The 27,280-nt window shown below is 36.4% G+C and overlaps 1 protein-coding gene across 2 annotated transcripts; it reads right to left on the reverse strand.

Annotated features, from left to right (window-relative positions):
* Window positions 1-551: 551 nt before the first annotated feature.
* LOC128021333 (serine/threonine-protein phosphatase 2A 55 kDa regulatory subunit B alpha isoform-like) lies at window positions 552-26,926 on the reverse strand. 2 transcript variants are annotated; one of them, XM_052608446.1, is made up of 11 exons: window positions 26,786-26,926; window positions 25,385-25,505; window positions 24,191-24,268; window positions 14,472-14,569; window positions 14,216-14,381; window positions 12,831-12,943; window positions 12,345-12,522; window positions 12,039-12,203; window positions 11,719-11,888; window positions 8,776-8,867; window positions 552-1,788 (listed from the first exon to the last, which is right to left on the reverse strand). In XM_052608446.1, exons 2-11 carry the CDS (start codon window positions 25,389-25,391, stop codon window positions 1,509-1,511), a joined length of 1,347 nt encoding a protein of 448 aa, XP_052464406.1. In that variant the 5' UTR covers window positions 25,392-25,505; window positions 26,786-26,926; the 3' UTR covers window positions 552-1,508. The 2 variants fall into 2 exon arrangements, with proteins under 2 accessions (XP_052464406.1, XP_052464405.1); XM_052608445.1 differs by having other exon boundaries at window positions 26,684-26,908.
* Window positions 26,927-27,280: the final 354 nt, after the last annotated feature.

Below are 27,280 nucleotides of genomic sequence, written 5' to 3' on the forward strand. Positions count from 1 at the left end.
TCTGCTTTCATGTCATGTTTGTGGCTGCCAGGAATCAGCTATAGAAGCACGCAACATCCGGTAGTTGCCGCTTGCTCGCTCTCATTGGCTATTGCGGCTATCACGTCAGAGGCAGCCCGATCTGGAGTCGTATATATCCTACGTATATAGCAAACATATTCGAGTTTGGCGATGCTCCGTCTTCATCAGGACCAGTCAAATAATCGTAATGACACCCCACAATAGAGGATTTTTGCGACAAACATCGAATTGGGCCACAACACAAGAATATTTCTACCTTCACCATGCATTTTATTTGTTTTATTTTAAAAAGTTTAATCCAGTATTAAAAAGATCTAGTCAATGTTCTTGATCTATCAGGAGCTTATACATTAGAAAGAGGGCATTTGGCACTAAAATATTGGAGCAACACTTAAATTCACCATTTATCCAAATGGTCAACTGCAGAACATCCCTTATGGTTCTCAAAATCCTTTAATATCCTATATTAGTTTGACAACACTAATGCTTTTCAGTTTTGTACAATATTCAAAGAAGACACAACTCCCATGTAATTGTTTGTTCCATTTATAAATACCATTTTGATATCATAATCTCTATAATCTTTCTCAATTTGTAATTCTTGAGATGGAGAGAGTGTAGACAGAAATCAGGCATGGATCACAAAGGAAAATAAACCCTGTAAGACTGAATGACTCGTACATGAGCGAGCAGTCCAACTGGAGTGTATGCGCTTGAACAAGTGTATGTTATATTCCTACAGCAAACACGGCAATGCCGTCTATGCCACAAAAAGGAAAAAGAAAAAGAACAGGAAAAGCTCTTTGGACCAATGTGATGGCGGGTATGAGTGTGTGGATATCTAAAAAGAAACAGCCGAAACCTTTTGTGGCTGTAATGGAGTGTAACGGGACAGTATGAAATGTAAGGAGTACTAAAAAGAACTAAAAAAAAAATTCAAAATAAAATTTTTTTTAAACAAAATTAAAACAAACTAAAACATGGCAGTTTCTCTGATCAGATTAAAAATAATTACAATGGCACAAACAACATATGGAGGATTAAAGGACACAGGGACACATCCACATGAGTTCAAATTAGTTTTTATACAGACACCTTGAATAAACCAAAGCCAAAACAAAAAACAAAAAAAAAAGTATGGTTGAAATCTGTCAGAGATTGCCACCCAATTCATCCCTGGGCTTTTGGGTAAGGGGAAAAGGGACGGAGGGTACAGACAGGTTGGCACAACATCACCAGAGCAAGGCGCGTGTCATGGTGCCATAGAGGCCGAGGCCAGGTTGCGCTCTTCTCCAGACCAGTCTGAACCAGTTTGCTCAGTATTGACTGCCACTAGTTGGCTCGCCTAGGTCATTCTGTCCTGGAGTAGGCCAAGGTTGGTTATGTGATGATGGTAGCTGTCACAGAAATGATTTTTGCTAGTTCTTTTTTTTAATTTTCACATAGAGAGAGAGGTTCAGAGGCTTCCTTTCCCCATGACGACCGTTTTAGTTCACTTTTTCCTGGAAGATGTAGAGGTTGTTGGTGGTTGCCACAGCAATGATATTTTCCTGCGGGTGCCAGGCGGTGTGTAGGATCTTCTTGTTGAAGTCCAGGCTGTCCACGCTGATCTCATCCTTCTTTCGCTTGCCGCCTGCGCAAACTCTACGAGGCTTCAGCAGCTGCCGGGGCTTGCAGCTCTCACGCGAAGCCTCCAGGGTGACGTCCCGCCGCTGGGTGCGGTCCAACATTCGGAAAAAGTTGTTGTAGGATCCAGTCATCACCACACTGGGACAAAAGAATAGTTATTCTTATATATATCAGTTATTCAGGGATGCAATACTTGAATCTGACAGTTAATAAACCTCACTATAAAAAAAGATAAATGCAAGTTTAATTTGGGATGCACAATATTGGATTTTCGCCGATATTCAATATGCTGATATTTTTCCAACTAATTCTGGTCGATAGCCGATGCAGATTTTTTAGTTTTGTTCGGAAAACACCACCAAGTCTCTTCTGAACAGAGATTATAAACAAATGAATATCGGTTGACCACTACTTCTATTGTACTCATTTGTAAATCTCTTTGGATAAAAGCGTCTGCTAAATGACAACATTTTAAATGTAATTTATATTAATTGAAAATCTGTTGATAAACTTTAGTTTCTCCATCAACTGAGTTTATGAGGTAGTTGTCAGTATATTAAAACAAACAAATAACTCAATTTTAAATTTAGTTCTGGCATCCACAGCAGCCATTTATTATTATTATTATTATTTTTTTTATGTAAAAATCACATATAAACTTCATTAGTTAACATTAGTTACTTAATTAGTTAACAAACTGCCAATTAAAAAATCTTCTGAACATTCATTAATCTTAGGTATTCCAAAATTTTATAACGTGTTAAAATCAAAAGTTGCAACAGTGTTATTTAATGAACTAACATGAAGTAAGACTTGTATTTTTAAACAAAGATTAATAACTTCTGTAGCAAATTTACCTATTGCCCATTGTGAATGTTAATGCATTAAATAAGGTTAACTAATGAGATCTTATTGTAAAGTGATGTGGTCTTTATATTTCTTTTGCACTTTAATCTGTTTAAAACATTTAACTTTATATATTTTTCTGTATTGCTTTATTGTATTTAAATTTTCAGCTATTTTTGGTAAAAGAAAAAGAGATACTAAATCTGTAATACTGTATTATGACCACTTTTCTGAAACTATATTTCAATAACGTGATAAAAGCATAAGCAATTTATTCGCAACATGAAAATTGGATACCGACATATCCCTAAATGTGAACGAACACCACAACAGCTTTAGCAGCACACTTTGCAATACACAAAATGTATGTAACTGCAAAAGCTTTTGGCCATGACTGTAGGCTAGCAGGAAAATTGCAGATGTCTAGGAATGGAACGTGATGGATGGCTAGTAGTCAAGTTTTAGACATGATTGTTGTGTGACTAATTTAGTAGAGGAGGATTATGTTCAACAAAACTGACATGCTTTCATGACATACTAACCCAATCTTTCACTGACCAGCATTTAGTCTGTCTGAGTGTGATTAGAGGTTCCCTCCAGATAAGAGCCAGTCTGGGCCCCAATCGAGAGTCACGCAAGCTCAGTAGCCACTCTAAATGTTGACTGCCACCTTACACTGACTGACTGATGGTCTTAAATTGAAAATTAGCCTTTATTACAGAAGTACCTATAATAACTCATACTTCATGTTTTATCTACATACTGTTGTTTAACTGCGGCATTTTCTAAAAAAAAAATAAAAACAAAAACAAAATAAATAAATAATAATAATAAATAAATAAATAAATAAAAAAATAAAAAAATAAATAAAAATGCTAACAAAACAAAGCTAACTTGATAGAACCGGAAACATCTCTGTACTCTGCAATTTATTAGTTAAATAATTAATTCCTATGTATTAATGCAGTTACAGTGTAATCAAGCTATCATTATACGCAGTTAACTATACATTTCTCAAAAAAAAAAAATTGCTATTATAAACTACCCTTCAAAGGTTTAGGGTTGGTAAGATTTGTTTTAAAGACTTTTTGAAATGTTTTATGCTCACCAAGGCTACATTTAATTAAAAAGACAGTAAAAACAATAATATTTGGAAATATTATTACAATTTAAAATAACTGTTCTACTTAAAATCTTTCCAAAAGTAATTTATTCCTGCGATCAAAGCTGAATTTTCAGCATCATTACTCCAGTCTTCAGAGTCACATGATTCTTCAGAAATCAGTCTAAAATGTTGATTTCCTGCTCAAGAAACAGCTGTGCTGCTTAATATTTTTGTGGAAACTGTGATTCATTTTACTCAGATTCTCCGATGAATAAAGTTCAAAAGAACATAATTAAAATGTTTTTCTTTTCTTAAAAAAATATGGATTATTATAAATATAAATTATAAATACTTTTTTTTTTACAGTAATAAAGAGCAGTTTGTGTCAGGAGAATTTAGGAGAATTATTGTTATTGCTTCATCCCATAACAAACAACAACAAAATATTATGTAGCATTTTGTTGGAAACATTGAACATCTTCCAGTACATTGAAACTGGAAGAACAAGAGAGTACCATTTTTACCCTGCTGATCAATGTAGTCAGCAGTGTCGCTGCTTCCAGACACACTTACACCACAACACCATATTTTGCTGACACTTTTATAGGAGTACGATAGTTTAAGCTAGCAGTACTTTTAAGTGTTTACATTTGAGGCCCTGATATACTCAAAATTAAGTTCAACTTTGTTCTTTGTTTAGGGTTAAAATGAAGTTCAGAATACATGAGCAGCGGTATATTGTTATCGAATATCCCGACACTGCCCACTCTGATGAAAGCAATGTTTTATTGAATGTGCAAATATGTGCTTGACGCTTTCCTTTCAGTAACAAAATAAACAGCAAAAATGGAGTACAGCGCACACCTCCAATGACGTAATTGTCACAGCCCAATTGTAGTACAAAGGTGTTTTCCAGAAAGTTCGCTTTGGCAAGCAGTTTCAAACTTACAAAATGAACACAATGCAAACTTCGTTTTGGCCGGATTTTGTTTAAAATGTCACATTAATTTGTTCTTCGATTTAGCTTGATCAGGATTTTTAAGCTTTTGAAGACCTGCACAAATAAAATGTATATCTTATGAACGCAGCAGGTTAATGTCTATGGTAATATGAATCTGTAAAATGACTGTAAAAAGAACAATTAACATTTAGATACAGGTTCTCACAAAAACAGAGATTTTAAGAGAGTCAAAAGTATCAATTATTATTAGTGCTGTCAATCGATTAAAAAAAATGAACTAATCGCACATTTTTCTGAAATTAATCGTATTTAATCCCACCTAGCATTATAGTTTTTAAATATATATCTTATATAGCAGTGATTTCACATTCAGTCTTCCATTTAATGTAGAAAGACAGTATATATATTTGTAACATTTAAGTAGCATCTTTTTTATGACTGAAGGTATAACTGATACCAATATTTCTGATGGCTATACGAAATCGTTTTTCCCACTAATATTTAACTACTGATTATATAATTGATAGCTTAAAGAACAACACAAAATATTAGAATATTAGAATAAAATAATAACTTCATTTAAATAAACCGTAAATAATCTTCACATAAATCCATTATAATATGTCATATTTAGCTACATTCAGCAAGCTGCAAATCTGACACGCATCACATTTGCTCACACTCTTTACCTTTTCTGACCCACTTCAGGTCTTAAAGTGTCTACTAATGAGCTGACGAATGTTGAATTGGGTGTGTTAGATGAGGAAAACAGTGCTGGCACTCCAGGACAGTTTGGAAAATCACTGCAACGGCAGGCAACACCTAACTTTTTATATGTGCAGCACCCATTCTATCTTTATGAAATCATAACCTTGTGAAGGTTATTAATCACATTAAGCAATATTTCAATTCTTGTCTTTCCATCCCCACATTTTAGACCTTTTGAATTTATAATTAGGGATGCACCAGCTGACCGGCCATAAATCGGAACCGGACTGTTTTTGCTTAAAATGCGTGATTGGCAATCGGCCGGTTTTTGGTCTTTTTTTATGGCCGATTTTTCCGGAAGTGCTCCCGCGTGCAAAGATACATTGTAATCATTTGCTATCATGTCATCTTTGTGGAAGTATTTCGAGATATTTGCGCAGGACACGGGCAGCCGTATAGCTCTGGAAATGAAGAGCTACCAGTCTGAGGCACAGATAGCAAGAAACGAATAGGCGTTGGTGTACTGGCGCACAAATAAGTGCCTCTTTCCTGTCCTCACTGAAGTTGCGCAAGAGTACTGTATCTGTCCGTGTCCTGCACAGGCGTAGACAGTAAAAGGTTGTTGAGCTCAGCTTCTCACGTGTTGGATGAGAAACAGACTTGCATACACTTTTGAAAAGCCAAAAGTAAACATTAATTCTGTATAGGATGATTATTTTTATTTTACCTTAAAATCACATTGACTTAATTTGATAAAAAAAAACACCTGCTGTAGCATCTTTGTTTTACTCACACTAAACATTATTTGAATTAACATTTTGTAATAATTTATTTATTTAGCCTACTTTTATTTAGTTTCACTGGTAAAGACCTAGGGGTGGGCGATATCTCGATATTTAAAATATATTTATATTTTTTAAAACACGATATGGATTTTGCCATATCGTATATATAGATATATTGTTTATATTTAATTCTGATTCCGCCACTTTGCTTGTTTGCCTTCTTTGTGCTGTGCTCGCCCCTGCCTCCTTGCTTTGGTTCCCCCTCCCCTCGCGTGTTGTCTCATTGAACATGGCGGCGTCCTCAACCAGCCCGGAGGCAGCAGAACTAGTATCAAAAAAGACAACTGGCTCCATTATATGGAGATACTTTGGTTTTAAGGCGTCGGACGAACAGCAGGCAGATGTCTACTGTAGGGCCCTATGATTTCCGCGATGCAGAAAACACAGACGAAATCGTGGAATCCAGTCATAAAAATGGAATTTACAGTTTAACGCGGAATGTCACAGAATTTGTCAAATTTTTAATTAATCAAAAGTAGGTCAATGCACTCACATAAAATTGTGATATGGACTAATATCTGTAAATATTAAGCCAGAACACTCCATTTAAATATGAATCCTGCATGTTCTGCGTGTCTGTGTTAATGAATGGCGCAGAAGCGCATCTTTATTCATTAAACACACGGAAGCACGCGTGATACTCGCAGTGATTTCAGCGTCTTTCCTCTCACTAAATAAACATGTGAACTAGGGCTGTCAACGAATATTCTAAATTCGAATATGTATTCGAATAGTTTAAAAAAAAAACGAATTTCGAAGGTGAAAATGAATATTCGAATAAAAACAGAAATGTGGGGGAAAAAAACGTCCGCGGCAGTAGAGGCGTGGTTGTCTGCTTTGCGAGTGCATGCGCAAGCACGCCTGAGGGTTCAGGGACAGGTCAAAGGAGTCGCACTGTCTGGCACAGCATCACTATTGAAAGTTGACGCGTCTTCATGGAAGCTAAACAGTCACGTCTTGACACCTTAATGTTACTGTGCATCGCCCGCCACAAGCTCTTTGTCTGCAACACGACAAGAGGCCATAACGGATAAAATAATTTTGTTCATTTGTAAGGACATGAGACCAATCAGTATCACGGATGGGGCAGGCTTCAGGGAGTTCTGTCAAGTAATGGAAGTGAGGTTTGATTATTTATCGTTTCATGTCAAGGAAAAGTTCCATGTTTACCACAGCAAAGCTCGCTCGGAGCATTCAATGTCAGTTCTATATGCTGTAAAACATCAATTAATATTAATAATATTTCTTTCAATCACTGAATGAAGCCTGCTATATTTGGGACAACAGTCGCGACCTTAAATTGCTTGCACACAAATTTGTTTGTTCATTTAAACCGTTATGCACAGAGAACGTGAGGGTGAGAGAGCTTGAGGTCTGCAGTCTTGGCCATTAGTTGATTTCCTTGTTTTTGTGTAGGTAATACGTTGTCATATATGTTTAAACTGAAATAGACTATCTATACAAGTAGTTACGTCTCTTTGTATTATTTTGTCCTTTTATTAACGTAATTTATTAACACTGACAACATGCGCAACCAGATTTTCGAAAAGTTTGAATATTCGTGTATTTTTTAGAGCGAATATTCGAACGTCATTTTTGAGTAATTTTGACAGCCCTAATGTGAACACATGAGGAACATCTCCAGAACTGCTCTGACAGTCACTTCATGAGCATCTGACCGTTTGATTTGAGTAAAACTAGCGTCATATATCACATCATAGACTGTAGTATCACATACACAGAACTGTAAAGGTACGGTAACCTGTCAAAATAAAAGTCTGGTTTAGTTTAAAGACAAGTATTTGCCAGAAACCTATTACTATTGTTCAGCAGAATGTACATAGCCTACTACTACTATTAAAATGAAACAAACAATTTTTTTAAGGAATAATCAAACAAACTTTCTTCCATGTTTTATTCCCCTTTGTTTACCAAAAAAGAAAGTTTGCTTAATTTTAAATAATTAAAAGATAAATTAAATGAATGTTTTATGCCTTCATTTGATAACCAGAAAAATGTAAATACACAGAATTTCAGAGGGGGGAAAACATTTCATAAGGCTATTTTAAGATTTTTTTTTTTTTTTACAAATTAAGTTGTTTTAATGCATTTAAATAATTACACATGCTAAAACACAGAATTAGGTAACAATAAAACATATGAAGAAAAAAATAAAATATTTTTCGTAGGGCCCTAAACGTAAAATTTGTCATATATATATATTTTTTTTTTACAGTTATTGTTTTTTCAATAGCTAAAAGCCAGTTTGGCCTATTAAATACCATATAAACATCTTGTTTATGTATAGTTTCCTTCTCTCTTTCTTGCTTGTTGCTTAAAGAAAAAAGAAAAAAAACGGAAATCAATATCGGAATCAGCCAGCTTGCTTGTATACAGTATATATATATATATATATATATATATATATATATATATATATATATATATATATATATATATATATATGTCTGTGTGTGTGTGTGTGTGTATAAAAAATTTGGTATCGGAACCGGCCATGAAAAATCATGATCAGTGCATCACTAATCAACTTTTAAGACTTTCTTGTACTATTTAAGACTTTTTATGGCCTTAAATTTGATACAACTAAAATTAAGGACTCATGAAAACTCTTAAAAATACAGACTTGCAAAGGCTCTGACCTGTCATTTCCATTCCAGCAGCACTCGAATTTGTCAAAGATGCAGTCGTTCTCATAGAGAGAGCACAACTTACTCCTGAGGTACTCGTGAACCTGCGGAAGACAAACACAAAACACTCTGAATTCCAGTAATAAATGTCACTGCTGTGTCATGGGCAATGAATCAACCTGATGCTCACGTACTGTAAAATCAATTTAAATTTATCACACTAAACATATCCATTACATTCGATGGTGAAAACAGTTGGCTGTGCTGACTAGAAAGTTTGTGTTTACATACACACAGAACTTGACATTAACTTTTTGTCTCACCAGCCACTGTGTCTAGTGGTTTTCCAAAATTACTAGCCACTCAGCATTTTCGTTTTATGATTAAAGTTAACTTCTGGACAGTAACATTTACTTAAATTGTTTTCCAATTTTTGCCTACATAAGGGCATTTTTTTTAACTTTATTAAATGTGTGAGTAATATTTCATAAAAAAAATGGAAACAGCTCAAGTCAATGGCATTTAGATGCAATTACACAGAGTGTTTAATGAAGCTGAAATGTAGTCATTGAGGCGTTCATTCATATGATTCATTCAGACAGCTGACTCATTCAAGAATGAAGCAAGTGCCTTTCTTTATGAATGGGCTATAATCATTTACTCAATTCATGCTATGATCTTGGTTTGGAATTTTAACCAAAACCAAACAGACCAAAATAGGTCAACATGACAATTCTGTGTCTAAAATGTAAGTGATTTAATATGAACTACTCGTTTGAACTCTTGCATTAAATTCATTTACAAATTTGCAATCTTGGTTTTCAGGGAAAACTGCACTCTCTTGATCATTTGACCCTGTTTAACTAGGCTATATCATATGTTATAAATATAAAAGCTATGTTTTTACCACACTATGATTCTTCTGTGTGCAGTTGTTCATTTGTTTTGATTTCTCTACGAGATTCTTTCATATACAGACAGGTTGTGTGACACTTAACTGATAACATTGTTAGTGTCAATGCATTATCCATAATAAATCGCCGTTTACAATGAATGTTATAAAATCAGAACCATTCTCGCCAAAATTTTGGCGCTTCCCTAGTTAGATCTTTTAATTGGGTTGGTTGTCCAGTTGGGCAAGTAAACTTCTCTTTCAGTCAGTCCACCTCTTTGGACAAGAAATTGTGAACAGCTGCAAAATCACTAAATTAATAAAATAAGGATTTACTTTATTATTATTTTTTAGATGACTTATCCCTTTAATTAGGGATGCACCGGTTGACCGGCCATAAATCGGAACCGGCCGGTTTGGCCGGTTTTTGGTCTTTTTTCCAGCCGATTTTTCCGGAAGTTCGCTCGCGTGCACAGACTACATTGTAATTGTTCGCTTTGTCATTTGTGTGGAAGAGTATTTCGAAATCTGTGCGCAGGAAATGGGCAGCCGATCAGTACTGGAAATGCAGAGCTTCATGTCTGAGGCACAGATAGCAGGAAGCGATCAGCCGTTGGTGTTCTGACGCACAAATAAGAGCCTTTCCTGCGTGCACTGAAGCTGCACGAGCGTCTACTGTACCGGTCCGCGCCCTGAACACGGGTAGACCGTGAAGAGATGTTCAGCTCAACTTCTCACATGTTGGATGAGAAACGAAACGGACTAAACTGTGACAAAACTTTAATGTTTTTTTTTTATTTTTATTTTTTATTAAACTTGCATACACGTTTGAAAAGCCAGAAATAAACGTCAGTTCTGCATTAGGATGATTATTTTTTATTTTACCTTAAAATTAAAATTTTTATTTTAAAATCACCTGCTGCAGTACACTGAAAAAAAGTTTTTCATTCATCCAATTAAAACATTTTAGGGTAATGATTCACATTTATATTTGTTTTTACTTGAGACAATAAGTTATTTATTTTTCACTGGCTCAAGTAAAAAAAATATAGATGTGAATCATTACCCTAATTTTTTTATTTTTATTGGATGAATGAAACACTTTGCATCTTTGTTTTATTCGCACCAACATTAATTGATTTTAACATTTTGGTAAAGGTATTTATATAGCATACTTTTATTTAGTTTTACTGGTAAAGAGATTTTTTTTTTTTATTTAAAACCAAATTTAAAAACTAAAATACTGAATGCTGATTAAGAAACATCTTATTAATTGTGTGTTGATTATGTTGCTTGGACTGTAGAACTATGCAGTTGTTGCCTTTAATTTCACATGGTTACAGTTAATCTTTATATTTAAGGCCAGTTCTCTGTAGTTTCAACCCAATTCAAAAACAAACGCTAAATGCTGGTGTCTGTACCATCTATGTTTGTATTGAATGTAGGCTACTTATTGTGCAGTAACTGCCTTTAATTTCAGATGGTTACGGTTATTGTTTTCAATAGCCAAAAGCAAGTTTGGCCTATTAAATACCAAATATCTTGTTTATGCACACTTTCCGTCTTTCTTGTTTGTTGCTTAAAAAAAAAAAAAAACGGAAATCGGTATCGGAATCGGCCAGTTTGCTTGTAAAAAAAACGGTATCGGAATCGGCCATGAAAAATCATGATCGGTGCATCCCTATCTTTAATGTTTTTTTTTTTGTTTTTTTTTATTAACATGGTAATATAAAATTATTATAATTTTTACAAAATGAAATAAAATAAAAAATACTATAAATAAACAAAAACTGCCAGTAGATGGTGGCATATGTCTTAATGAATAACTAAATTAGTCATTAATTCATCAGCAGATTTATTCAGGAATTAAGTAAATGTTTATGAATAGGCCATTAAATCATGGTTCACCCGATCTGTTCAAAAGGCAGATTCATTCAGAAATTGTGTGTAGCTTGGAGACGCACAACAGCCATGATGTAGCTTTATAGGTAATATTATCATTGGAAAAACTGAGCAAAAACAATTTCGCTGTACCTAGCTACTCTATCCATTTATGAACCCACCTGGTATGTCTCAACGGGTCGATTCTCCATGTTGATGTCCCAGATTTTGACGGACAGGTAGTCTCGGGTCATCATGTAGCGGCCATTGTGACTAAACTTCACGTCTGAGATGGAGGAAATAATTTCAGAAAAGAACGAGCGGTTGCTGGGGTCCTCTGGCTCCTCGAACACTAAATAAAGAAGAGGAGAAAGCAACGTGCTTTACAAACACCTTTATATGACTAACACACGACACAGTATATGCAGTTTAGAAAACAACAAAATACAAAGCTTCATTGGATTAAGTGGCATATATATATATGATGGCTCATATAACTCACATTTAGAGTGCTTGTCACAAAGTGCTGATGCACGCATGTCACACAGGCGGATAGTGCCTTTGCTGCTGCTGTAGACAAACGTGTTACATTGGTGAGGGTGGAACTCTGCGGCTGTAATCACCTCCGTCAGCTCCTCCATGTTGGCTGGTTTTATGTCCACAATGTCTGACGCGGAGTTAAAGCTACACAACATTGCTGAACTGACACAGAGAGACTTCAACATGAAATTCACAACCCAAATCAACACAACACCCAACAACTCCTATGTATCCTCCAAAATATTTCCCAATACACTTTATAGGATACTGAAGCTGCGGTCTGTGATCTCTAAGTGCCAGAGGTTGATGCGCAGGTCGTCTGCTGACAGATAGGTCTCGTTGTCGCTGTTGACTGAGATGGAGTTGATGTGGTAGGTGTGGGCGTTGGCAAAGACCCGCCTTGGACTGGCCTCCACCATGAGATCCATGGGCCTGAATACTGGCACCTGCACACGGAGTTCACATGCGTATTTGCCATTTCAGCCAAACTTAACTGTTTTTATGAATATATAACAGTTATGGAGAGCAAAAACATAAACGGAGAGCAAATGTACACAACCTTTCAAAGTTTAGAGTTTGAGTGTTCCTGTGACTCAAGTGGTAGAACATTGTGTTAGTAGCACAAGGTTGTGGGTTCGATTCCCAGGGAACACGTTAGGTAAAAAATGTTAGCCTGAATGCACTAAGTCGCCTTGGATAAAAGCATCTGCTAAATGCATAAATTTAATTTGACAAATGTTTGTGCATGACTCACCCGCAGAGTTGTGATGGTAGCAGCATCTCTGTAGCGCCCATCCTCCTCTTTAAGATTGTATCCCTCTGGTCTCTTGTCACGTTCACTGATCTTCCACAACTTTATAGTTTTATCTGCAAATAGAAAGTACAGAATAACGTCACCTCCTAATGCAGGATCAGCCTACTGACTCATGCTAAAAAATAATTATGTGAGCCACAAAAAAAAAAACCAAGCCTATTTCCATGTGTAATAAGAGATAGTGTGACTGGCATAACTAATCCAGCTGACAGTCCACCAAATTCTGAAAACATCTGAATCTGAACTCTGTTCCACAAATATCTTTCTCCAGTATGAGCAGAAGATCAGCACTCTGTTTATTCAAGAGTCTTAAATACACACCGGTTGCATAACATGTAGAAGTGTTCATATTTTTAGACAGCATCTGAGACGCATCGAGTCAGGGAAAATAAATCTGAAGAATCAGCAGAGCTCACATCAACTCACAGAAGTTTTATGCATCTCCAGTTGAAAATATGGAGGAATCAGTACTGACTATATTACAACAGTATGTATAATGCTACACTTTTAAACCCATAGGACCAAAAGAAGTAACCCCAGAGATTTCTATTAATTGTTTAACATTTCAATTAATAAAATAATAATCTGAAAACGAATCCCAGAATGCATTGCCGTATAAATAAATTATTCATTAGCTTGTGTTACAAGATGGCTATTTTGCGGGTGGCAGAGATTTAAAATTAAAGGTAATATAAAACCATACATAATAAATGAATAAAAATAATAAATAAAAGCTTTGTGTTGCTAATTGGTCAATTGTTAGCAAAAAAAAAAAAAGCAAAAAAAATAAAATACAAAGTTTCAAATTTAATAAAACTGTAGTTGTCCCAACACCAATTTATTCAGTGAACTAGACGGACAAACAAACACTTAATATTTTTAATGAACTAAATGAATTAATATTAATAACTTAATCTTTTTGTGAACCACAGTAATGTAACATCTTGGACTTTTCTGCATTTCGTGGCTATTTTCGGCAAATACGAATTTGCCAAAAAAAAAAAAAAAATTGTAATTTAACATTCACTTATATATTTTTAAACATACAGCAGTAATGATAAATAATAAATGTAATATACATTTTTATGTCGAAGTAAAAAAAAATTTTTTTACTTTTAGATTATTTCATAAACTATATTACTATTTTTTTTTGAGAATTTTAGAACTAGATTTAGAGTTTTTTTTTTTTTATCTAATAAATCCCAAGCATTTCTATTAAGAACGTTATGTATTCATCCCCATCCTTCAGTAAAATCTAAGAATCTGATTCGTCTGCGTTATTGTGCTAACAGTAAGACTCCACAGAGCCCCACTCCTCTACTAACCATTTGTGGACAACAAAAATTGTGCAGCGTTCTTTTGTGGCAGCCAGCGGATCTTGTTAATCTTTTCCTCGATTTCCAAGCTCTTCAGGTAGTCAAATTCAGGCTCGTGGCTCTGAAACGTGCTGTAAACATTGTATTCACTACGGCACTGTGGCTGACTCTTGTTCTGGAAAAGGAAAAGCACATTTTTGTGAGAAAGACACAAGTGGGAATGAAAGCGGATATAATGTTACTATGAATTCGCCTGATCCTTTACCTCGGTCTCTTGCTGGAAGATGACAACTCGACCGCCTTTATCCCCTGTGGCTAGCAGCTCCCCTGAGTGGTTGAACTCCACAGTAGAGATGATGTCGGCTGTAGACGGGCAGAAACAGACATGCACACATCTGTCAGACGTCCTCCATCCTCTTCCCCCCATAAGATACATACAACAGACTGATCTCAACAGCCAATGGGATCTTGCCCAAAACACCCACAGCAGTCATAACTGAATGTGTGATTTGCTTCAGACATATTTCGCCTCAAAAGTCAGAGAGACACTGACTGACTCAACAAGATGAATCTTTAAATAAAAAAGGAACTGCGACCCAGATTTCTGCTAAAATATATGCTCCTGAGACAGATGTCTCAGTCATCGATGAGCTGTAGACCGCCTCACACCAATTTAACCCTTTATAAACCAACAGAGCAGAAGAATGCAGGAGAAAAGAAGCAAGCAAAGGCCCTTTTGTGTAATCTGACCTCCCTGAGGGCCAAAACTGAAACAAAGTCACTGAATCGGGCCAGAAGACTTTGAAAAGAAGCCAGTAAAACACAAACTGAAGACTTAAGGAGAAGGTATAACCATAATAATCCTATTCTAGCTAAAGAACAGTTCTTTTTGTTAACCGTTAACGATAAAAAAAAAAAACTATTTCCAATGTTGTGCAAGTGTTGTATTATGAGATCAGTACTATGTATTGAGCCAAATCATTACACAAGTGTATTGTTACACCCCTATATTCTATATATGTCTGTAACATAATAAACTATCATCATGAACAGGAAGAAATTTCATGGTCATGAAGTTTGGAAATAGACTGGTGTCAGGAGACTAATTTCTCATCTAGATGGTTTTCGTGCATTTTTTTGCAATGATTTTGAGGGAAAATCTGTTCGATGGATTTAAACATGGAAAAATGTGTTAAGCAGAGCTGAAAGTACTGCGTTACTGGCAGTACAAAGCATCATCAAATTAGCCAAAGTATTTATGAGCTGCAAGATTAAATCATGTCATGACCGGCTTTGCCGCTGCTGGGCAGCTTGTTGTTTGTCTGTGTTTGATGGTTGCCATCTGTTTGTCTTTTTTAGTCCTACAGGTGGAGCTGTAGGCTGGCCGTACAGGTTAATGGATGACCGGTTAAAAGCATAGACAGTAAAAGAAATGGACACAGCGACCCCATTGGATCTCAATTGAGACAAGTGAAGCCCATTTTTAGCGTTTTTTAGCACTTCCGTTTCTGACGCGCAGACTCAAACGAAGCTTGACGACGTCAGCAACCTGTCTGACAGATGTAAATCTTCTAGTAGCTGTGCGTGCAAAATGCCATCGTTAATCTTGCAGAGACGGCGAGCTTGAGCGGGGAGTTCTTTGGCGTGAGTGAGCAGGAGTAAGTATTCTGATTAATTATTTTGTATAGTATTTTAAAATGTAATGCCAGTACGCCATATTAAGTTAATCACCTGCGAGCTTCTCCTCCTGTCTGTACGGTAATGCGACAGAGAGACGAGTGGTTATGACGCAATCGTTAGCCTATTTTTTACAAAAACTGTTTATACGGGGCCATAATGTAACATAGAAGGTAATGGAGCCCTTTATACATTGTCGTGTATCTTTAGAAATAAATAATGAACAAACGGAGTCTTTAAACACCTCAGATGTAAAGTTATTCACTGTCAAAGTGACGCCAAAATGAATGGGAGTCAATGGGAATGCTAACGCAAGTGAAGTTCTGCTAAAAGATGGCAGCCCCCACCCGACTTCAACTTCCGGTCGAGTTCCTTGCCCCCTGGTTAAAAGAGGCCTTCTGGGCTCTTGTTCTCTCTCTCCTCTTCAGGCGGCGGTCCGGGTGGCTGGTGGCTCCTCGCTCGTCGCACTTACCTCCTCTCACCACCTTTTTCATTCTACTGACGAACACTACACTTTCGTTAAACCTTACACTTACTGATATTGTTTTATTGTTTCTGTTAAATAAACACTCTTGGTTAGGGATGCACCGAAATTTCGGCCACCGAAAATTTTCGGCCGAACATGGCCTTTTCGGTTTTCGGCCGATAGACTTTTATCACCGAAACAACACGGCCGAAATGTTGTGATGACGCAAACAAAAACCGCGACCTGCACGTGCACCTGCATAGCAAAGACCACGAGCTCCCCGCGACATTCACTTAACACCTGTGAGAACATTCTCTCTCTTCTTATTCCTTTGTTCACAGCACTAAAACGTCTCCTAACAAAGAGATTAAGACGGACCACGAAGTAAAAACACAGTCTTATAGAGTCTGTTAGCACACGTCTCATTGAGATTTTTTGGATCCTCTGCACTTCATCGCGAATGTGATTGATCCGCGTTATAAAGACCGTTACTTGAATGCGGAAATAAGGCAGCGCGCACGACAAAATGATCCAGGCGCCGCTGGATGCGGAGAACCCGCGTGGAGACGGAGAAGCGCCAAGCGCAGGAGACAGATCAGAGCGCAGAAAAAAAGACTGGTCTCTGCACCAGATGAGTGGCATGCACCATCGTTGTCTGATATGTTCAGTGGAATTCTGCAAGAAAGTGCCTCAAATAATAATAATACGTTGGCTATTTTGTTCTTATACACACACACAAACATATATACATACATAATATCAGATTGTAGCCATATTTATGCTAGATTTCTGCTTTAATTTGATAAAAATGTTTATTTATGCCCTGGCCCTATTTAAATACACAGATGACAAGCTCAACTGCTCAACAGCTAGATGGTTATCTGTCTGAAGTCCCCATCCCCAGAAGTGATAACAGTCTTGCCAACTGGAGAAGTAATGCACTTTCTAGTCCTACATAGAAAAATTTCAAATGCACTTCACCTAAATGCACTATGTTTTTATGAGAGAACTGTTCATTTTAAAACCTTTCTGCAGGCCAGTAGGCCTGTACATTATTATTAAATATACATGAGTGGGATAAATTTTTAGTTTGAATTTTATTTTATACTGTGCATTGTTGCAATGTGCTTAATAAATATTTGCATCATTTGTAATTATGTATTTTTATGTATTTTTTTTAAATAAGTTATGTAATTGTAATTATCTTTGAAACTTTAATATTAATTTATGCAATTGCAATGTCTTAATTTTAGTAAAGTTAGTACACGGTCATAGCAATAAATGCAATGGTACTAATAATTGGCATAATTTCTTTCGGTGTTTCGGTTTCGGTTTTCGGCCTTGGTTTTCTCTTTTTCGGTTTTGGCCAAGAATTTTCATTTCGGTGCATCCCTACTCTTGGTTAAATATAGCGATCGGTGTGGTCTCCCCTTTCATGTTGCGATCACTGTCTGAGCCAAGTGGTCGTAACAATCATTTGAACAAATCGGCTCTCTTTAATTGTGTTTTAATCAACCCATTCAAAAATGACATTCTTGTGTTAAGGGTGCATACTAAACTTACAGCAGATACTGATAAGCCAATAATTTTTCTCATGGGACATATATATATATATATATATATATATATATATATATATATATATATATACACATAAGGTTTTTCCCATACATTGATTTATTTGTGGCGGGCCACCACAATATCAAAACTGACCACCACAAATAGATTTTCCAAAAGGCTTTGACTTGGTTAAATAAACGTGCACTGCAAGTTTCACAATCAAAAACTGCCGCGGGTGTTTTTATATCAAAAACGAATGTTTTCAGAAAATTTTCAATGTCATTTTCATTCCATCTTACAAGTAAAGCCTGATAAATCAGTGTTTGTTAGCTCAGCTCTGCTTTGTATACAGCCGTTACCACAGAAACCTCTATCCCTCCAGCTCCAATAGCGCCTCCATCTGGCAGAAAATTATTTGCATATTTATATAAGGGGGTGGGGGAGTGCCACTACAAATATTGTGTAAGGCTGTGTATAATACACACACACACACACATCTATGCTAGGGCTGCACGATTAATCGGACTCAATTAAATCGCGATCGTCATGCACATTTTGTCAGTAAAGCCGGTTATGTGATTAACAGTAAGTCTTTATCACCTGTTTTCAGATGGAGTAGCATTTACTTCACAGAGCCGTAGTCCTCTGACAAGCTATGAAAAAACTGCAGACGATATAATCGTAGGATTCGGAAAATTGACCAAATGTTTTGCGATAATGCCAGCTGTTTGTGTATCTTCGCAGTGAACTACGGCTCTGTGTAGTAAATGCTGCTCCATCTGAGAGCACGTGAAAATACCAAGTTTTTACTCCAAACTCACTTCATAAGGACAGTCGAGTGTTTGAAACAAATCCTTCTGTGAGATGATGCTTTCTTAAACAATAATTAAGGCACACAATATTCCATTGTATCCTAAGCAGTGAGAAAGGCTATGTTGATTATCATTTCATTATAAATATACTATTATAACTCAGATAAACCGTATATTGCTGTAGTCGTGTGTTTATTAGTCACGTTGAAACAATGAAAGCAGTTAAATCTTCTGATTATTCAGCTGCAGCAAATAAATGTTTTTAGGATTTTCAGTGTGAGAGCGACCTCTGGCCTTCGAATGAACATTAACTTCTGATCACAGAACTGTGCTCGACTAAAAGATCAGCTTGACAAATCGCAGCCTAATCGCGATTTATTGCCTTTGCGATTAAACTTTGATTAATCGTGTGCTCTACAGGCCTATAACCAATATTGCCGCGTTTCCACCGAAATTACCCGGAACATTTGTACCAGGAACTTTTTTTCCCAGGAACTTTTTTCCCCCCAGACCCGTTGCTTTCTGCGTTTCCACCGCGGTGTAAAGTACCGGGTAGATTAGGCAAATAGACTGGTGACGTAGGTCCATGCGCGTTTCTCAATACAAAGTACCGCTGATTAAAAAAAAAAAAAAAAAAAAAAAAAAAAAAAAAAAAAAAAAAAAGGTACGCTGATTTTGGACGTGCATCATTGGTAGTTAGTTCTGACTTCGTGCATTCGACTGGGGAGTGTGATGTCCGCGACTACGCGAATCCTGTAATTTTCCTCTCTGTATATTTACAATAAAACGAAATAGGATATAAAATAACACTGCCTCCTTTGGTTTCATTTAAGCATAATAACAGCTGCAGAAATGTACTTAGTTCAGGGATATGTGTATATGCAGCCAATACAATGAAACGAAATATTATATTTATAATATTATATTATAATATTTTATTTTCATTTTAACATATAGATAAATTGAATACAGACCAAAGAAAACCTGTTAGATTTACCCCGCAGCTGAATTATGTTATGTTTAACCACTAAAGAGACATCAGAGCCAGCGGCACATATCAGAAGATCTGTCCGAGATGAGGCTGCTCTCTGCGGATACATGAGGACTGAGCTTCCGCTGATCGAGTGGAGCTCACCGTCTACGAGATCGGCGAAATACATTTTTAAATAGGCGCTGTCTTTATAAATAAACCATAGATTTGAGTTTTAAACAACTACATTCTCGCCTGAAATAGGGGTGGGCGATATCTCGATATTTAAAATATATCGAGATATTTTTTAAACACGATATGGATTTTGACATATCGTATATATCGATATATTGTTTATATTCTGATTCCGCCACTTTGCTTGTTTGCCTTCCCTGTGCTGTGCTCGCCCCCGCTCGCTCGCCCCCGCCTCCTTGCTTTTGTCCCATCTCACCTCGCGTGTAGAGAACTAGTCAAAAAAAAAAAAAAAAGACAACTGGCTCCATTATATGGAGATACTTCAGTTTTAAGGCGTAGGGCGAACGGCAGGCAGATGTCTACTGTAGGGCCCAATGAAACGCGGACGGAATCGCGGAATCCAGTCATAAAAATGGAATTTACAGTTTAACGCGGAATGTCACGGAATTTGTCAAATTTTAAATGAATTAATCAAAAGTCGGTCATGAACTTACATCAAATCGCGAAATGGACTAATATCTGCAAATATTAACCCGGAAAAGTCTATTTAAATATGAATCCTGCATGTTCTGCGTGTCTGTGTCAACGAATGGAGCAGAAGCGCGTCTTCATTCATTAAACACGGAAGCTCGCGCTGATTTCATTGTCTTTCCTCTCTCTAAATAAAGACGTGAACACATGAGGAACATCTCCAGAACTGCACTGAGAGTCACTTCATGAGCATCTGACCGTTTGATTTGAGTAAGACTAGCTCATATCACATCATAGGCTGTGGTATCACATACACAGAACTGTAAAGTTAAACCCGTCAAAATAAAAGTATTTGACAGAAATCTATTACTATTGTACAGCAGAATGTAGATAGCCCACTACTACTATTATTAAAATGAAACGAACATAATTTTATAAGGAATAATCACACAACATTTCTCCCATGTTTTATTTTTAATCGTAAATCCCCTTCGTTTACCAAAAAATAAAGTTTGCTTAATTTTCAATAATTAAAAGATAAATTAAATGAATGTTTTATGCCTTCATTTGATAATCAGAAAAAATGTAAATACACAGAATTTCTGAAGGGAAAAAAACATTTCACATAAGGCTATTTTAAGAATTGTTTTTAACTAATTAAGTTGTTTTGATGCATTTAAATAATTGCACATGCTAAAACACAGAATTAGGTAACAATAAAACATATGGTGAAGAAAAAAATAAAATGTTTCATAGGCCCCTTAACATGTAATATTTGCCATATTTGTTTTTGCAGTAGTTTTTTGGGGGTTATTTTTCCTGTAAAGATATCGAGATATATATCGTATATCAAGATATAGCAAAATATATCGAGATATATTTTTTGCTCCATATCGCCCAGCCCTAGCCTGAAATACTTTTAAAATTACATTTCATGACACAATAACAGTAATATTTGAAAATGATCTAAATAAATGGTGTTTGAACTCAACCAATGCTGCGTGAACTGAAGATCGCTTTGGCTACTGTTATTTTCCCCTCAGTATATTTACAATAAAACTAAATAGGATATAAAATACCACTGCCTCCTTTCGTTTTCATTTAAACATAATAACAGCTGCAGAAATGTACTTAGTTCAGGGATATGTGTAATGTTATATACAGCCATTGCAATGAAACGAAATATTATATAGACTTGCCTTTTTTATTTTCATTTTAACATATAGATAAATTGAATACAGACCAAAGAAAACCTGTTAGATTTACCCCGCAGCTGAATTATATTTTATGTTTAACCACTGAAGAGACATCAGAGCCAGCGGCACATATCAGAAGGTCTATCCGAGATGAGGCTGCTCTCTGCGGATACATGAGGACTGAGCTCCCGCTGATCGAGTGGAGCTTACCGTCTCTGAGATCGGCGAAGCACATTTTTAAATAAGCACTGTCTTTATAAATAAACCACAGATTTGAGTTTTAAACAACTACATTCTCGCCTGAAATACTTTTTAAATTACATTTCATGACACAATAACAGTAATATTTTGAAAATGTTGATCCGAATAAATGGTGGTTGAACTCAACCAATGCTGCGAGAAACTCAACCAATCAGAATGTTTAGCGCCAAAGTCCCGCCCCCGAAAGTTCCGGAACTTTGAAAAAGTACCACCTCGCCAGCAGGGACTTTCTGAGGGGCATTTTTTTACCCGGAACTTTATTTAGTTCCTGGTTCCTGCGGTGGAAACACACCAAGTACCAGGCCAAAGTCCCTAGTTCCTGGGTAAAGTTCCTGCGGTGGAAACGCGGCTTATGTTACTGATATATTTAGTTTGGTTCAAACCCTTTCGGATAATTTTAAATCTGCACAAGACATACTTCATAATGAAGGCAATTCCTTTAGCTTCATAACCAAGTCCTTAATACTGAATAATCCCAGTTGTGCAAATCAATCAAAATGCAAAACAAGAAAAAAAAAAAAAAAAATACAAAAATTACTGTTTAACCATCAACATTATTAGAGTTCGAGATTCACAATCAGATTTGGCATAAACATGCTTCTAACTCAGAAATCAAGTTACAGACTTATAATAAAGAGCCCTATGCACATTTCACAGTTAAGCTAATATAGGCACAACACTCTGCATTGTGAAGAATGCAACATGCATTTGAGCTTGAATGTCTGAAATCAGCCGATTGACTGGTAGAGACAAAGAGTGCTGCAAGACTCTTGGAGAGTGAAGTCTGGTGAACTAAAGGTCATATAATCCAGCACACAGTCTCTGACTTGACATCCTGCTGTTGACAGGAAACCAGACCAAAATGTCAAGCTGTTTGCCTTCACCATTGACTAGCACTATTAATAAGCATGACAATAGGTGTTTCCCAATTCACATACTTATGTGCTAATCTATAGCATTTTATAGTGCCCTACAAAACTGCACTTTAAATCCCTGGATGATACACTAAACGGAAACACAAAATCTGGAATGTCAGACTCTCCATGCAATCTAATTGTCCTCACGTAGCAGGAGGAATGGGAAAATCTGACTGAATGCTGGGGGACAATATAACAATCTAAAAAAATGCCTACAGCTTTTTATTTGTTCTAGAAGTATTTTTAACATTTATGGCGCTTTTCCACTGCGCGGTACGACTCGGCTCGGTATGGTTCAGGACGGCTCGACTCAGCTCGGTTTGCGTCTCCACTGCAGTTTAGTATCGATTTAGAGTGGGTGGGATTATTCACGTCATTATTGTTGCTCCGCCTCTACTGCTGCCCCATCAAGCTCTCGCTGGATCCACTCCTCTGATATCAATACGAGGAACATCTGTACTTCCTCAACAGACAACGAAATACCCATCTTTGAGTTGTTCAAAACATTTCCCCCTTCATTGGCTGTGCTGATTTAAATCTAGCAGTTCTTTTGTGTTTGTGTCGAAAGTTCATCGACGCAGGTAGTGATGATTCTCACGGGCCAATCAGTGATCAACAGAGTTTACACGTCACGTTATGGTAATGGCAAGGTTCATTTGGAACCTCAAACGAAGTGATACTAAAAAAGTACCAGGAACCAGTGGAAGCCCCCCCAAAAGTGAACAGTACTGAGCCGTACCATGCAGTGGAAAAGCACCATTAGATTTTCCACAAAGATTTACAAAAAAGTGTACATTAAAGAGTTATAAGCAATGAGCCAAATCAACCAGGTGTGAGGTGAATCACAACATTACGACCTTTGACATGAAGCAAAAAAGTATTTGAAAATCAGACAAAGGTATAAGACTGTCTACCTAAAGGCACTATTAAAGGAAAGAACTACAATCCCATGAATCACTGCAAATGACAATCAAATTAAAAACAATGCTGAATTATACAACTTTTCATTTAAAGTAGTTATTTCTATAGAAACAACCGATTTTACATTTACCAAGACCCACTTGATTATGCAGAGCTCACAACAACTCAGAGTTTGGTGTAATTCTTCTGCACAGCATCATGGGTAATGTAGTTTTCTACCATGAATCCAGCTGCTAAACAATTATTCTACAAACTAAGTTGAAATAATGTGAACAGATGGCTTCAACAAAATAATATACCACTGACTAACAACCTTGGAGCTCACAACAACTCTGTCTTTAAAGAATTATAAGTTATCATTAAAAATCTATTTGACTGTGGAGAAAAATTGATGGTTTTTACTTTTGGATCCCGACTGTTGCAGTCTGTAGTGTCTATCATGTCACTGGGGACACATCATTGTGTTTTGCCCACTTCTGAGTATGGTCCATGAATCGCCTGCTCTTGATAGGAAGAGATTATTCAGACAAGAACTCACCTTCAGCTACGTCATCATCGATCGCCCCTTTCACTTGTGAAAAGCACCACTGCACATCGTTTCCCCCGCCTCCGGCTCCTGAAACCATAAAAGCCAATTAAAGTTTGTTGCAGCCCACAATTATTTTTATTTTTTTTTTTTACATTGGACATTGCTGGGAAATATACTATTGAAGCTTTCAAAATTTCAATAAACCTATAAGGAGCAACATTTTATTTGATTTAAAAATCATCTTTCCGTGTAGAAAAAAAATAATAACAACAACAAGAGTATAGCATACTACAAGAAAGATGGTAATGACGTGCAGTAAGGAAAAAATGCTACATCACACAAAAAAGAAATCAATGCTAAAATACTGTCTACAGCCGCAATAATACATATAAAATGTAAAGGACAGCTCTTGCGTCATTTTTTAATGAGAGCGGAGAAACGGGCTGGGGCAAACCCGGAGCAGCTATTTGAGGAAAAGTGGTTGGATTTGTTCTCGAGACAAGCTTTTCCAGATTTCGGACATTATCTGAACTCTTGAGGGGGGTTTTAGTGCATCCATTAACAACTGATCTGATTTGTTTTCTGTTAATAATAATAATAATATACAAGTCTGATGGTTTAATATAAATTAAGTTGATAAGTTTCAGAAGCAGGAACACACTGGGGTTTTTCATTGCTCATGACTCTGCAGATGCCGGTTACAGATCGCTAACGTTACTTTAACGGAGGTGATGTAAAGAGGCCGAGATGTCCAGCAGATCTAAACACCAGGCCAGGTGATACATGCACACAGAGGACGAGAAGCAGGACACGTTATCCAACGCCGATTCAATTTTACAACAAACATATTAAAAACCCCGTAGAGACCGAGCATCCCCGCTAACGAATGACGAGTGATTCAGCCGGACAGATTTCCGCGCAAATGCAGCTCATCGCTGAAATACCCAGATCACAGAGGAGCATCAGTACTCAAATGATTGTCCAATTATGAATAAAGCCCGATCGAAATCAGTTTTGCCGATTTGCTGGCTAACGGGAGGGAAACGAGGCAGCTAGGAAGCTAGGCTACTGTCAGTGGTTCAGCAACACCGACGATGCTTCAGCACAACCGCTGCGCTCACTCAACCCAACAGAAGCTGTTGCTAAAACAAGACTGATTTAATACAACCATTGCTCGAGCAGATCCTAAACTTGTCAAGTTACCTGCCATGGCGAGAGCGGCGATGTAGGACCCTAGTCTTGATCAGCAGTGTGAAGCCAGCGACCACAAGATTTCCAAGAGAGTCGCCGAGAATTCAGTTTTTCAAAATAAAAGCGCTTGATACTGTGAAAAAATGGAACAGAAAAACAGTTCATAACATAAAACTAGATTTATTAATAAAAATGAGAGGTTAACATATTAACAGATAGATTTCCTGCATTCTATGAATTAGTCAAGCATGTTAACACAAGTAGGTAAAGAAACCAAACGGACAAATGTCCTCCTGTGTTTCTCCTGTTCACAGGGAACCGATCCCATTCATTATTCAGCAAATCTTTGGATTTTTTTTTTTTTTTTTTTCAAAATAGGTTTTCAGGTGGATCTTCCGTTCACATGCATTCGTAATTATACATCTCCATAATGCAATGTTTCTACTGTACTTGTGTATCCATGCATTTAATTTAATATTGCTGATGTTTTAGCAGCCAGCGGGGATGATACATTTTTTTCCAAAAAACGTATTAGTGGTAAATGATACTGAAATATCGATACTGGTGAACATAAACGATGATAAAGAGTTTCGTCTGACAGACATTTACAGTTATCAGTTTTAACTGCCACAGTGCAGTGGAGCAATGCCCATATAATTATATCTAAAGATGCTTGATACTTAAAGATGCATGATGTGCCACTAGATGTTCCTTTTTTATATAAATAATAATAATAATAATAATAATATTATATATATATATATATATATATATATATATATATATATATATATATATATAACTTAAATGATACTTAAAAACTTACTCAATTGGATTCACAGTATAAAAAAGAGAATTAAATAATAAATAACTTCATTATTTGGTCTGCCTTAAATCTAATAATTATTTACAAATCTATAATTAATACACTAAATTGAGATCTTGAAACTTGTGTGTAAACCAACTTAATTTTAAAGTGTAGTTTTTGTTTATATTATTAACAAATAACTGATGTACTATATAAAACGGATTTACACCATTTAAAAAATAAAATATTTATGTTCCATTACATTCAAATGAAAACATTTGTTTTTGTTATTAACTTTTGTTTTGACATTGTTTTATGTCACAATTATAACAATATAGGTTGTGAAGTAATTCTCTAACTTATTAATAAATAACATGTAGCAATATTACAACTTATAACGTTGTGTATATTAAACTTTATTAAAGGCTTATTTTCACTCTAGCTGTATTCTGAAGGAAAATCACGCTCTCAGGCCCCGCTATTACGTCACTTCCGGCTCTTACCTTCGCTTGCTTTTGCAAGTGTTTGGTATCAGAACTGTCAAGATAACTTTGACGGATTTATTTTATTGCAAACAGTTCGTCTGGGTTTGGACGAAGACGGACCTCGGAAAGAAGATCTTGTCGGTAGTCCTTTCGTTCACTCGTAAATCTGAGACCCTAAGGCTTTCTTCCTTCAGCCCTCTCTCCTCATAGCTCCATCCTCCTACACCTCTCTCAAAATTCAAAATGGCGCAACCCCGCCCTGTAGTGACGCCATTCGCATTGGCCGTTCATGACTGGATGCTGGAGGACGATGACGCAACCACGCTGATTTTGGGGAGGCTGCAGACCTGACTGTAGCCCAGGCAGTTTTACGCCCCTGTTGTTCCTGATGCGTCCAGTAGAGGGAGGAGGATACACGGCGATATATACATGATATTAACCATATTTAGCCGATCAGATATAGAGTGTCATCATATGGACCATCAATGAAATATTTATTTAATATTGATTGATTGACAAAGCATTTTATAAAGACAAACATAATTCACCTTTTTCTAAAATCCCAAGGGCCATTTATCCATCTCAGAAAGAGACAACTTGCACAACAATATTATT

Source organism: Carassius gibelio, chromosome A10 (assembly GCF_023724105.1).
Source record: "Carassius gibelio isolate Cgi1373 ecotype wild population from Czech Republic chromosome A10, carGib1.2-hapl.c, whole genome shotgun sequence".
NCBI classification, from domain to species: domain Eukaryota; kingdom Metazoa; phylum Chordata; class Actinopteri; order Cypriniformes; family Cyprinidae; genus Carassius; species Carassius gibelio.

Coding starts and splice junctions, on each gene's coding strand:
- LOC128021333 (XM_052608446.1), bottom strand. Junction 14,382..14,471: donor TCTTCCAGCAAGAGACCGAG/GTAAAGGATCAG, acceptor TTCCTTTTCCAG/AACAAGAGTCAGCCACAGTG. Junction 8,868..11,718: donor GACCCGTTGAGACATACCAG/GTGGGTTCATAA, acceptor TGTCTTCCGCAG/GTTCACGAGTACCTCAGGAG.